Genomic DNA, 14,516 nt, shown 5'->3' with positions numbered 1-14,516 from the left:
AGACTATCCACGGCCCAAAACAAAGAAGGACGAAGGGGCGTTTTGGGGCTCGCTGGAATGCAGTCTTTGCATCAGGAGTTTATTCATCGTTGGCCACCCCTTGACCGATGTTCTTCGCGGGACAAAACAGGCGAAAGTAGTCTAGGATGAAAAGAAGGAGGCTGCCTTCTTAAGCGTGAAGGCGGTAGTGAATAACCGTCCGGTTTTGCGAGCTCAGGATTTCGACCAAGAGTTCACGGTCCAGAGTTTTGTGAGCGATCGAGGCCTAGGTGCCGTTCAATCTTAGAGGGATGACGAAGGTAATGAACATTCCCTGCTCTACTTGAGCCGAAAATTGAGTTCTCGAGAGATGGCGTACTGCGCTTCAGAAAGGGAGTGCGCTTACATTGTGTGGGCCATTCATTAGTTGCAGTGTAATCTCGGAGGTGTCAAATTCAGCGTGGATACGGATCGTTATCCCCTTGCCTGGCTGCAAACCGCGACATCAAAGAACAGTCGCCTTCTGAGGTGGAGCTTGATTTTTAGGTAATATCTTTTCGACATTAAGGATAAGAAGGGCAAAATTTGAGTGGAAACGCTGACGCGCTTAGCCGCTCTTTCTAAGCAAGTCTGGGGTGCTCTTCCAATGTCTCGAAATTGATATTTGAGGTTTTTTTTGTGCAACTATTTGTTTGATAGAGTAAAGTAGCACGTTTGGTTCCTCAGCATAAGTAAGTCCTGAGAGTTTTGAGAGTCAGCTTTTCGTAAAAGCTAGTAATGAAAGTTTGTTTGCCAACCCTCTTTTGGCCTGGTTTACTCGGAGGCGGCCGGGTGCTTGCTCTGCATGTGGTTGAGTTTTAGAGAGGCCGCAGAATTTGGGTTGCAACTGACCAGACAATGCTTCAGGCGAAGACGAGCGAGCTTTGGGCATTCAACGGAGGCGAATTACGTCGACCCTTCGAGCAGCAGCGTTAGCTGCTACCCTCCGTTTCTCCACTGGCGAGGGAGGAGGCTGTTATGACCGGCAGTCGGTGGCGAAGCGCTGACAATGAGAATCGGCGGACGAGGCGTTCTCACACTGCTAGAACACCTGCATCCTTCCACGAAACGGAATTCCTGTGACGGCGAGTGACCAACAGGGCCGAGATTCTGCCCATTCTGCATGCACAGCAGAATGGGCAGAATCTCGGCCTCAAAAGTCTGGGACGGCAAAACCGGAGACAATGGACCACCTGGGCTTGGCTTGGTACGCTGCCGAAGCCACCTGACGGGTATGTTTGGACGGGAGTCTCCGCAACCCTTTTGCTGCCGTCGGGAAAAGATCTGCATGGGCAAGCACGAAGAACCTGTTGTCCTGCTTCTCCCAACCTGCGTGCCGTCAGCCGCCGGACTCTTGCCGCTTCAAGTGTGCCATGACCCCTCCGCGACAGTGAAATGGACTGTGCCATGGTGGGAGGTGTCGTGTGTGTGATTGGTGGTCATCAAGAGGGAGGAGCCAAACTGAGGGGTTAAAACGACGGTGCTGAGTGAGAAATGGGGCTCTGAGCCCTCGGTAACAGGCTCATCCAAGGCGCTCGTCGCTGAACTCTTACCTTGTCACTATGTAATTGAGTGTTCAAAAGTGCCAGTAAACTTGTTATTGTTTTCCCATCTTGCTAGCATCAGTTCCTCAACCCGGAGACTCGACTACGCTACCAAACGGAGTCCGGGTACGACGCTGCCCTCTCGTAGCAACAGCATGGTTGTCAAGAAGGGACGGATACAAACACACCGGCACGACAACTGGAGTCAGCGGTGGGATTGATCCAAAAACCCGGTCGCAACAGCACCCATACAAACACACGCACGAACATACATAAAGTGTGGCTGAACCCCAAACACCCTCCAAATAAAATTTCTGGCTACGCTGCTGCAGTGAACACCAAACGCAGTAAATTATAAATAAAACAAAAGCTGCATGCACACCCCTTTTTTCTTTTTTTTTTCTTGTGCTTTTCACTCATTTCCGCAGACAGCTCTCCGCGGTCTCGTATTGTCAACCGCTTGCGCCACGTCAGTGCGGCTGCGAATGCTCGCCGGCATGTCCCACTTCACTGCTGCTAGTGGTCGTCTCCGGGAGTTGGTTGAACTAGAGGACTAGGTTGAACCACATAGTTCCGAACAGATGTTGCGTGGTAACATGAGTAACGGTCTCAAACTACACCCGGGAGTGAAAATAGAGGCTAAACACTGTTCATATAAGCTCCAATTTCGAAAACAGGCATTTATAGGCACTATAAGAACACTATAAAAGCCCTTCTTAACCTCTAATTCATGCTCATATTAGTGATGCAGAACTATCGATGGTAAAAAATACTATCGATAGCGCTATGAATAGTAAGTACTATCGATAGTATAAAATCAACAGCGCGAACTCATTGCAGCATAAACTTGGTTCCCCGCGCGTGCGGTACACAGTGGAGCCGGAGGAGCAGGCTGAAGGGCAAGAAAGTTGACATGCTTGTGTTCTTCACCAGGGTGCTTCACTGACACATGACCACAAAGTCAAACTGTTCAGCTGTAGTGGAAAGGAAGCCGTTACATGTGGTGGTACTGCGCGGCTTCAAATTTATATTGCATTTTATGATTCCAAAATACAAAAAATTATCGAGAACTAAGTTTGTTAATCGTAAGGTGTAACTGGTTGCTTTTGAATAAGAATTTATTAATGGACATATTCCGCCATTTTCACTGCGGATATAATTTATTTCTCTTGTCGAAAACTGCTCATAAATTAAGCGAAGCTGATAGTAGGCTATCGCAGATATTTTGGCAATATGGCCAGCCAGCAACAGCATTATTTGCACCACTATGTATAGTTTGTCACGTGGTTGTGACCGTGAAGAATGCTGCAGCAAGAGTGGGAAATACGGAGCTCTTTATTTGGGCGAACTTGTGCCCAGAAAATTAAAACTCAAAATATGAGCGATACATGCTATGCACTGATAGCGGCGAGAACAGTCGTCGGCCGTCGAGTAATCTGATCATCGGTGGAACGTGTTGTCTTTTATACATCAGTCATTGAACCTTCCAGCGTTATCGCTGGTGCTCGCGTAAGCTCTCGAATAAACTTGACTATTCGCGTCCGGCGCGTAATCTTAACATAATAATCTCAAACAATCGTGAAGCTTCCCAAACATTACGGCGCGGTCTGCATCAAACTTTGCTAACAGTCTTTGTTGGTGAAACCCGAATACATCAAAACAAAGCAACAAACACGCGTGCCAGTAATATCGCTAGTAATATTACTGATGGTACTACCGACTGGACTATTAACAGTTTGTTGATAGTAGTACTATCGATAGTTTAAAAAAAACTATCGATACTGTCGATAGTCAATTTACCGATAATTCTGCATCACTAGCTCATATAACAAAGTGGCGCGATAGAAGTTCAAGGAACAAAATAGGCATTTGCCTAAAATCCAGTCTCTAGTGATAACCATCTAGGTCATCACTTCTTGCTGAAAATAGTAATTGGGACTTTGTCCTCCTCAGAGTGCTTGTCCTTCGGTGCTGTTGACACCGAGGTTTTGGGTTCGACCTCCATTGCCTTCTCGGAGGCGCTGGAGGATCGAGAATTTGGTGCTCAGGCACGGGCCTCAGGCCTTGGTGTTCGATTGAATTTAGGACCCAGCAAGACCGGAGTCTGCGGGCCCTTTGAGGTGGATGGAGCAGCAGCCATTGCTTCCATCAAGTGGGCAGAAGGAGTCACAACCAGACCATTGTGTGGATGAGGAGGACGTCTGAGGCCTCTGTGACGCTGCCCCCAACTGCGTCAACGGCCAATTTTTGCGTTCGATGGGATACCTAAGGCTTTCGCATTAATACTGCGTATTGAACATTAACAGCCTGGCCATTGAAAAGCTGGCCTTACATACCAAAATGGCCTCCAGCATGTCACCTCTGCGCCGTGTGCTAAACAGCTTCACTGGTCACCCACCTCAGAGAACGGAATGGCTCAATTTTCTTTTTCTTTTCCTTGCGATAGCAATTATATGGACAACCTAGATGTCTTTTTGCCGTTGCCGTCACCTTCCGTATAAAGTCCAAATTGATAACATCACCTCGTTCATTGTATGTTCTACCCGCGAGCGCTGGCGACGAACCCGGCTGACGCAGAGATGAAACGAGCCAGCCATCTCCGTCGCACGTATGCGATAACATCATCCCGCACGCAAGGTCTGCTGTCGATTCAGACATCAAACAGAAACGCCCAGTGTGTCTTTCGTAAGGAGCATGAAGAGACGCCAGGGGAGGGGGCTGCATCGCTCGAAGGGCGCAGCCACTGGCGCGCGCGCTATCTCGAGGCATCAGGAGACGGTTCATAAACTTGCTGTGCTCTCAACGCTTACTTCGCGTTTAGAGAACTGACAGCCCGAAAACCGCTTTGGTCCCTGGAGCGGCCACATTCCCTTAAACCAGCGTTTCGTTGAGTTACGCGAGATCAAATCCAAAAGAGTTAGCTGCTAGCCTTGCTGTGAAACTGATTTTTTTTTTACCGTCACCTATTGACTAGCGAGGGATGGACGTGTAACATGGTGTAGCCGCTTCACAGTGAACCTTCCGACGCCAGGGCTGTCAGCGACGGACCCGCTACTGACAGCTGCGCATATTAAAACAGAATTGCAGGTGCTCTGACCAGGACGCATGCTTTTATTAAGGAGATGACATTTTTAAAAAAAGCAAGCAAAAAAATTTGAATTGGGACACTAGCACTCACGAGCTCGAAAGGGCAGGGCCTTTTAGAGGGTATTTACCGCAAGAGCGATTATTAACCCGGATGTGCTGGCGGAAGTTATTACGAAAAAGCTCTTCTGGATGAAGATCCATGAATAAAGTACATTTGAGGAAAAGTGTCAGTGCGTTACCACTGTTCACATGCTCTTCTATGAACACGAAGCAGGGAAAATTCAATACTGTTCTGTATATCTATTGCTAACGTTCCCAGATTTCATTCCGCGATGTCCAGAAAACAGAACTGACCGAGATTCAAGCGGCCCGCATGTAGTTATTAGAGGACATTCCTTTAATTACGTGCCATGCGACGCTTGAAACGAGCGATCAGCAGCGTTTCTGGAACAGACGGCGTCCGCCGATCACTTGCTACCGATTGGCCAACACTTCACGAGCCACTGCGGAGAACGCGTTTTGCCGTCGAGCCGAATTGCACAACAGAAGCTGCGTTGGCCCCGTGCATGGCATCGTGGCTTACTTGGAATGCACGCCCAAGCACTGTTTATTCAGCGGAATAATTCTTGGTCTGTGGTTGTGACTTTCGCGGCCTCAAGCTCAAGCTGCACATTTTGACACGGCAGCGGTGCGATTGCTGGTGATAGCAGTCTCCAAACCCGAGACTCTGTCGCAGTTCGGCACAATTTCCGTCGATATTATCAGGATTGCGCAGTAAATCTAATTTGGCACACTTTGGCGCAGGAGTGGAACCTCCCGGCATACTAAGGTGCTTCCCCAAGCTTTCCTTCCACACGGCCATCATTTCGACCATCTTGACATCGTGGGCACCCTGCGCGTCTCAAGGTTACCATTATATACTCACTGTAGTCTATTGTTTCACACGCTAGCCGGAGTCTATTCCCATTCATGGTATCACTGCTGGGACAGTCGCCCGTGCTTTCATTTCGACGGGGGGTGCCTCGTTTGGGCTGTCCTGACACCGTGACAACAGACCGTAGATGTCAATTCGAATCCTCGTTGTTTACACGTCTCAGAGTTAGACACTGCCATACCACTGCGTATCATCCCTGCGCCAACGGCACGGTGGCGCGCCTTCACCGACAGCTGACGATCGCCCTGACCACCCGCCTCAATAGTGCCACCTCGGTTGACACCTGGCCCCTAGTGCTCCTGGGTTTACAGGCTGTCATCCAGGCAGACCTACAGTGCTCAGCAGTAGAGCTGGTGTATGCCAGTTCTCTTCAACTCCCTGGAGACTTCTTCACGTGAACACTGTTACCAGCCCAGACACAACAATTCCTACGCCTCCTGGACTGGGCTCAAGACCTCCAGCCAACTCCACCCCGGCCTTCCCACCACAACACAATATTCGTCCACCCCGACCTGGCCACTTCAACACACGTCTTCGTGAGCTGTGATGCAGTCTGACCACCTTTAACACCAGCCTACGATAGACCATTCTGCGTCCTTAACCGCATCCCAAAAACTGCCACTCTCCTACAGAACGGCCACAAAGAGACAGTCAGCTTGGACAGGCTTAAGCCGGAGTACCTGGAGACTGCCATAGAAAGCCTTGCATCTAGGCCTGTTCTCCCTATGGACTGCCACAAAAGGCCGTCAGTCACATTCCAGTCTACACTGGGGGCCTTATAGCGCCATCCTTTGGGCAGCGATGAAATCTGATAGCACGCAACTGCAAGAACAGAAAACAAAGACGGCGCTTAGCGGTGGCACGTGAAGCCACGGCTTGCGTTTCATGGAGCCATCAATTCTGGTTCAGCAGTCTATTTCCTTCGCTTCTGTGGCATACGCCTACAAGCATATAGTGTAATGTCAGGGAGCTGTGTTGCAACTAAACCACAGCGCCAAAGAAATATTTTGCAGGGGCAAATGGTGGCATTCTACAGATGGTGCTCAAGTTGTGCACACCCAAGGCTGCCCAAGCACGAGGCGTACAGGTAGCTTCAGCAAAGCATTGCTAATTTACCGCACAATAGTCTCTGACAAGGAAAAAAGTAGCAGAAGCTTTTCCAGCCTGTCAGGACCTGCTTGGCCTACGCAATCGCGGTGATGGGAGTGTTCAAAGAAACACAAGCTCCCCTGAGCTAGCAATGTTAAGGGGATCCTGCTCTCTTGTGGTAAAAGATACACGAGGCCTTAAAGGGACACTAAAGGCAAATATTAAGTCGATGTTGATTGTTGAAATAGCATTCCAGAAACCTCGTAGTGCTTGTTTCGTGCCAGGGAAATGCTTATTTTGAAATAAAATCACACTTTAGTGGTCCGCACAGCATTAGCACACTTCAAATCACTCAGCTGAACGGACCTTCTGACGTAGCAGTGGCCATGCCCAACGTTGCCCACCTTTACTGCCCAGCCACCGACACTACGGTTTGTTGCGCAACAGCGGCCATCAACTTTGCCGAGACGCAGGAATGGGCCACTCCTAAACTGTATTGTTCACTGTAACGGAGCTTAGCTTGGCGAGCAGCAGCAGCAATAGAGTATCAACAGTGCGAAAATAGCAAGAGCCAAGCATACACAGATGCAATACTGAAACTACCACGGAGACGCACAGCTTGGCGAAAACTGAACTTTTGAACCACTCACACCGTTCCCCATGGTAGCGCCAAGAGGTTCTTTTTCCCATGAATCAAACAGAAACGAACAAGCAGCATTTTATTACGTCTTGTGATGCACGGAAGGTTCTTTTTTTTTATTGCAACTAGTTTGATTAGTAGTGGTTAATTGTACTCGGTAGTCGTTAATTGTACTCGGGACTCTGACGTCATCAGGATCTTTCCCAAAATGTCCCACTCGTGGTGCACATCGTGTCCTACATTTACCTTAATTTCTCGATTACTAGAGCACTGCTGTTGGTACTATCGAGGTTTTAGACGTTCTCACACACTGACCTTTCACTCTGACATAAATTGTTATTTGCCTTCGGTGTCCCTTTAATGAGAGAGAATTTTAGTCTGTCCGTAGACTTCTTACCGTTTGCAGGTTATGGGCTAACAGAGAAGTATACGTGACAGGCAATGCTGGTAGCAACAGCTGATGATGTACAGCCTAACTAGGTGCACGCAAAGTTAATATTGCAACGATTTAAATTTTTTACTTGACTGCTGGTGTAAAGCAGCGACACTGATATAACCATAAACTCACAGTACTCTGTGCCAGAACAGCGTAATACACGGGACAGTGAACACAAAGGACACAGCACTAACTATCAGCTGGTTTTTTATTGAAAAAGAGTATATATAGGCAGGTGAACAATGAAAAAAATTGTAGTGGCTTAGCTTGGCTATGCCAGGATATACGTAGCATGAGCCAAGGTTCAGCTGATTATTCTTAGCTCTCCTGGTTGTCTAGGATTAGCTTGATTATCATGCTTAATGCTGCTTCAATGACACACACATGGTGTACGCATTATGCGACACATGTATATTTATTTTTTGCTCAACGCCATCTCTCTATTGCCACAAAGACGGCTCGATGGTCAGCATAGTAACACACTGCCGTCTCTATGGCCCCAATGCATGGCACAGCGCCGGCGTTGGGGCCATAGAGATGGCGGCGTCTCGTGCCTGGTCCCAATGACCGGCGCAGTGGGACCGGGCAACGCCCAGCCCAACGCCGGCGGCAGTATGTCTGCCACAGCTATGATGTCACTCCCCTGGAATGCGCAGATCGGTGAGGCGCGCACGGCGGCGGCGGCTCCGGTGCGCCATGTGACCTCACTTGTCTTCGCGCATGTGCAGCACGACTCTCGGACGTACACACGAAACTGGTTGAGGTCGGCCAGTGTAGCTAACGCTACAAAATAGGGCATAAACACAATCAAGTGACTCGCCAGCCAGCATAACAATTTCAATAAAGAGTAACAGCTTACACGATGCAGTGAAAAGCGATTTCATGAAATACGTGTTTTTTTTGCTGTTCTGCCACTATGTTCATGAACCAACTAGTACACCTAAGAACCTTTGTGCATCACAGTACTTGCATTATTTTCAATGTGAACACTGATCCACGTGAAAAAAATTTAAAACGTATTGTAGTAGCATGAAGTGCCACAACATGCCGCTAACAGCTCCGGTAATCCCTTGCTCACAAACATATAGCAGCTTAGGGACAAACTAAAGCTCTTCAATGCCAAAAATGTGCATAATGGGTGGAATGGCAAATTCTGTAGGTGTGAACTGCCCTTGTTAGCATCATGCATGACAAGCTCATAATACAAATCATTAAGGCTAAGCATGTTTCAGGAAGGAAGCAGTGTTAACTGTCCGCATCACAAGCTTCTTGAGGCTTTGTGCGAGCATACAAAACTGCATTAAGGAAAAATAAATTTCCGTTTGTGTGTAGTCCTTTCTGTATAGTTTGTCCCTGAACAATGCAACCCAAAGATACACATAATATGGTACACACAAACCTGATTGAAATGCAAGGTTTTATAGCTCAATGGTACATCCGAATGATATGTGGTGCCTTAAGCTATTAGGCATGGTTCATTTGGTAAAAGCAACTTGATTAGGAACCTGCTCGGCATCACAGCCAGGGCTGGGCAATACAGTGAATGGGTATCATCACATATTTGGCCAGCGGTGAACTTGCACTTTTGACACATCCCGTGTAGCACTGTGCACTTAAAGGGAACCACCCCTCGTCCTTGGTGACCAAACAGCGGATGCTGCTGTGGACAGCTCGGCCATATCTTGGAGTCGTGCCCAAAGTTGCCACTTTCTCAAACGCTCATACAACAGATTGCTGCTACTGGCCGATAGCTGGCATTTATGTCAGATATGCATTTCTTGCCACGGGGTGCCACCCCGTGCCGTGCTCTACAGTTTGCTAAAATTACGCAGTTGCAACACTAGCACACGACACCCAGAGAGAGCACTTGATGATTAAGCTTCTTTCCCCTGTGTAGCCGCTCAGTGGGACGACAGGTGAACAAAAGCACTTAAAACGTGAATCCCTGCAACACCGCTAGTTCTTGACAAATGCGAAATGTTTGTGCAGCGATCGATTCACGAGGCCACAAGCTGAGGTCAATTGATGACTGCTTTGAAAAGTGGTCAAGATCCCTTTAATAGACACCTATGGTCCATGTCACTAAGTCTAGCCTGACAGATTCACGCAACTTTTTCCAATAACTAAAAACAACAGAGAAAGGCAGATGTATGAGAATGGCAGTAATTAAACATTTATTAATTAGTCTCTGAGTGGAACGTTGAATCTGCAGAAAAATCACGCCAGTACTCACAACATGCCTTTTTACTAAAAAACTATCCACTTACTACAAGCTTCAAGAGAATGACACAAGTTGTGAAATCCGGAAAAGCAATAAACATCACATGGCTTCGTGAGCATTGTTATTGGTAAATTCAAAGCTCAAGAGAACAATTTTTTATTGGACATTGCGATGGTCACTCACTTCCTGCTGCATGCTCTTTTAATCTATGTAACCTAAAGAAAAAACTGCAGCTTTATAAGGTGAGACAACGATAAGACTGGTGTTGCCAGCTGCATGAATACATCAACTACAGCCACCTTTTCCGCAGCTCTTCTTACCTTAAACTCCTCCTACAGTGTAAAGTCACCAAACATTATTCACATACGGTAAGTTTTGCCTTTAGCATAGCATTCATCGTGAGCAGGTTTCTTCATAGAGCAAGTGAGGACAGGACGAATGAAGACACACTGGACATACTTGCGCATTCAGCCACGTGAAGCGAACATGATAGACAACGCAAAAAATGTTTCGTCTCTTGGCTTGCCGACACACGCACATCCCCGAGGGCAGACTTACATCAGCCTCTGCCAACTGAAGATCTTGTGTCGCCGATGCACCTTCCCGATTGTGGAAGGTGCATTGATGACAAGATTGTGCGAGCACGAGTTGGGTTTCTCGATGTACAAAATCTGCTTGCGTTTATCGTGCTCATGTGGCTGTGAGGCACTGCCCTACCCAGCTAGCCCAACAACAAGTCCTTTCGAAGTATGCCCTACCTACTCAAGATGTGTCTTTCGTGCACTGTACACCTTGAATCATCATAAGCTGCCTCTCCTGTCCAGTAGGTTGTTCATTGAGTTGTGCACACGTTCCTTTAAGAAAATAAGGCACCTGAAATGAGGAATGCCGAGGTTTTCTTGAGCACGTACCTGCTGCCAGCGCTCCTTGCGATCACCAGTGACAGTCTGCACAAGTCGGTGTATCTGCTGTATGACACCCTGGTAGTAGACGATCGCCGACTCGTAGTTGCCCAAGAGAGCGCATTCACGCCCCATGCGCGTGTTCTGGCATATGTCTGCGATACTAATGTTCATGATGTCCAAGAGCACGCGCCCACCGAACGCCTACAAGAGATGCGTCAAACGCGGGCTGTCCGTATTCCTCAAAAGCAACGACGGAAGTGCCTTTTGCACAAGCCGACCACAAGGATAAACGAGCCAACGAGCCAACAGCCCACGGGATACCACGGGTAAGAGAGTGACCTAGAATAGGGGGAGTGTCCAAAGCGCCGGCTCCTGCGTGGGCCTTTTGACGTGAACTCCCGCGCCGCGCCGCTGCTGCGCCGGACCCGTGGGCTTTCCGCGCTCGGGAAGCGCGAGGAAAGCGAGGGGCGTCTGCTACGCGCTGTAGTTTCTTGCACCGTGTTTCCACACAGGGCACTTGAAGTCTACTTAACTTTTCTGATGCGGTGCGGTTAAGCTCTCTTGGGGCTACAAGTACACTAGAAAGGTACCCACTACGCCATAAATCACAAATTTTGTGGAGTTGGAAAGCACCTACTAAGCCATTATTCGTCATTCTGCGGAGAAGCGAGGCACCAGCTACGCGTCTGTAAGGCATTATGTGCACTTTGTTGACGCGACGACTGATGACGATGAAGAATTATGGCTAGTCCCTTGTAATGGGTTGGAATCTTTAAACGGCCCACCAGTTATGTAATTTGCATTGGGTGACGCCGGTCGCTATTTCCCTCTCCCGTCATGCTGTATAACATACGTTGACGTGGGAGAGAGACTGGGGGGAGGGGGGGCGAAGAACTTTACTGAGACCCCGAGGAAATGGATCATGCGCTTATGGGCTTCCTTGGCAAACCAATACAAGTGCACTTGCGAGGAACCCACTACGCTATAAATCATTGTAATTTTACTCAGACCCCGAGGAAGTGGATCATGCGCTTATGGACTACCTTGGCAACCAATACAAGTGCACTTGCGAGCAACCCACGACGCTATAAATGTAATTTTTGAGAAAGTAGGGCAGCAGGCACTGTGCCATTTTTCGTCATCTACGGAGAGCTTTGGTACCTGCTAAACGCATGTAAGACATTATGCGCACTTTTTGATGCTGTGCCCTGATGACGATGCAGAATTATGGCAGAGCCCTTTGTAATGGGTTGGACGCATTCAAGAACCTACTCGTTGCGCAATTCGCATTGTGTGACGCCAGAATTCGCGTTGTGCGACGCTTGGTGCTTATTTTACTTTTCTACCACGCTATATTGCAATGCTAATGTGGTTCCTGACATGAAGCCTGTATAGGATCTTTTTGCAAAGCAGTTTCAAGCACGACCTACTGTACTCCTGACCTGCCCAGATATCGGGGGTCCTATGGCAGCGCGCGCTCCTCGCTCTCGTTCAACCGCTCGCGTAGGCGGCGCTTCCTATACCTGTTCGTCTGCTACTCTGCGACCGTTTGGACGGCGCTGGAGTAAGAACGCCTGTATTATGTGACGAACTGCCGGCATTATGTGACTGTTTCTGCAAATTTAGACCGAGAGTCAAGTAAGCTATTTGTGCGGTTAAGTATTTACTGCGCACTGGTTGACTACGTGAGAAGCCGTAGACTTGCATAGTGTATACGGCTGTGTCCTTTTAAATGCAAAAAAAGTTCTAATTCACATTCCGTATTTTTTTTCCGAAGTATTTTGCATTTATGAATAATAATTACACGATATGAGCGCTCTCCGCTGGCGAAACATCAACGAGCGTTAAGATGACGTCAGCGAACAGGTGCTGACTAGCGCCACAACGCTCGTAGGTTACATGCCTAGCGGCAGGAGGTATGAACTAGAATGTGGGCGCTGGAGAAGGGACATCTGGGCAGGTCAGGAGTATAGTAGGTCGTGGTTTCAAGCACCGGCATGACTCAGAGGTTGAATACTGGGCTCCCACGCAGAGGGCCCAGGTTCGAACCTCGTTCCATCCTGGAATTTTTTTCTTATTTCGTTTTTTTTTTTTTTTATTTCGAGCGATACTGGTTACGGACACCGGCGGCGGCGGACACTCTACGGCGCCAAAACGGCCGGTGAAATGATCTCATAACAGCTTTCGCTGTAAAATTCATGTGTCAAGCGGCATCAGCGTGACCTAGTAGCGGTCACAGAGTTCGAGAACGTTGGTGCGTGTGTAAAACGCGCCAAAACGCACACGCACAAGCAAGAACGAAGAAAAAACCCTATTCGCACGAGTAATCGGGCAATAGCATCACGCATGCACGAATTAAGAGTAATAAAAAAAATAAATTGCACGCGCAGTCAGCTGAAATACTTGCGCGCAGTGACCGCTTCACACTACGAGCTTTTACTCATGGTCGCCATTAGTTTGCTAGCCATATGCGCACCGCTTTATTCGACAATTATTTAGCCTCCTAGCACTTTATTATGGACAGAGCACACCGGGAAGACGCAAGGGAAACAAAAAAAAAAAGAAAAAAAAGGAGTAGAGACGCCATCCACGACCGCAATGACGTTGGCTTTTATTTTTGCTTCTGAGGTAGCGTACAAAAGGCTCACCGTGCGCAAACATTTAAGAAAAGCAATGCCGGTAAACTAACTTTATTCCACCAAGTTTTTGCATAAAAGGCGTACTAGAGAAAATCCTTTACAAATATCCAGATATCATGAAACAGTTACAATGCCCGCCCCATTTCTTGCTGTCACAGCTGCCGAAACGAGAATACGGTTAGACATTGACAAATAGAAGTGTCATATCTCAATCACTTCAAAAATTGTTCAAATGCCCGATACCTTTGTACCTAGCCCAATGTTGCAATGGATCGCTGACGTCAGTATGAAACCTTCGCGCGAGATGAGTGCATTGCTTCAAGCCTTCACCATACGAAATGAAAACAGTTCAAAGAACTCATTCTCAACTTCAGATGTTTTCACGTTCTCGGAGGTTAGCCTTCGCCCGGTTCAGAGATTACAAAAAGATGTGGGCGAGTAGTTACATAAAATACAACTGTTTCCGCGGCAATTGAGTGCGCGCCAAAAGGGCACCCGACCGAAATTTCCCGCTTTTTCCTGATGACATCAATATAGCGTCCACCACAATTTCGTGCTGAAGCTCCGGAGTACCTAAATAGAGAGTCTGCTCATCTCTTGAATAAATATAAAGAGATGACTAGACGGGGAACCCAATGGTACAAAAGTGCTCGGCCCAACGCTGGCCCAGGTCACTGGCCAACCTCGGCCATAGGTCAGCTGCCGACGTCGGCCCACATTTGGGGATTGACACTGGCCTCAGGCTGGCCGATGTTATGGCCACCGACATTGGGCCGACCTAAATGGCCAACCTGGCCGATTGCCACCCTCTAGGGTCACGCTTGGCCCTGTAAAAATTAGCTCATGGCCAGGCGCAGCCACCCTGTGCCAAGCTTGGGCTGGGATGTTAGTAAATGGCAGTTGCCAGCCACTGCGGGACCAGGCCTGGCCCGGTGCTTATTCGCGCATACGGCCAGCTGTAAGCCACGTAGGGCCCAGCTTGGCCGAGGAATAATTAGCCTGA

The 14,516-nt window shown here is 48.2% G+C and overlaps 1 protein-coding gene across 1 annotated transcript in view; it reads right to left on the bottom strand.

Annotated features, from left to right (window-relative positions):
- LOC119397705 (katanin p60 ATPase-containing subunit A-like 1) overlaps nucleotides 1-11,163 on the bottom strand; it is a 120,641-nt gene extending 109,478 nt beyond the window's left edge. Inside the window, exon 1 of the mRNA XM_037665125.2 lies at nucleotides 10,881-11,163. Within this exon, the coding sequence (XP_037521053.2) occupies nucleotides 10,881-11,045 (165 nt within the window). The 5' untranslated portion in view covers nucleotides 11,046-11,163. The remainder of the gene's footprint in view (nucleotides 1-10,880) is intronic.
- Between the last annotated feature and the right edge of the window lie 3,353 nt (nucleotides 11,164-14,516).

This window comes from Rhipicephalus sanguineus, chromosome 6 (assembly GCF_013339695.2).
Source record: "Rhipicephalus sanguineus isolate Rsan-2018 chromosome 6, BIME_Rsan_1.4, whole genome shotgun sequence".
Lineage (NCBI taxonomy): Eukaryota > Metazoa > Arthropoda > Arachnida > Ixodida > Ixodidae > Rhipicephalus > Rhipicephalus sanguineus.
The sequence above is the reverse complement of the archived record's forward strand: the minus strand, read 5'-3'. Positions and strand labels throughout refer to the sequence as shown.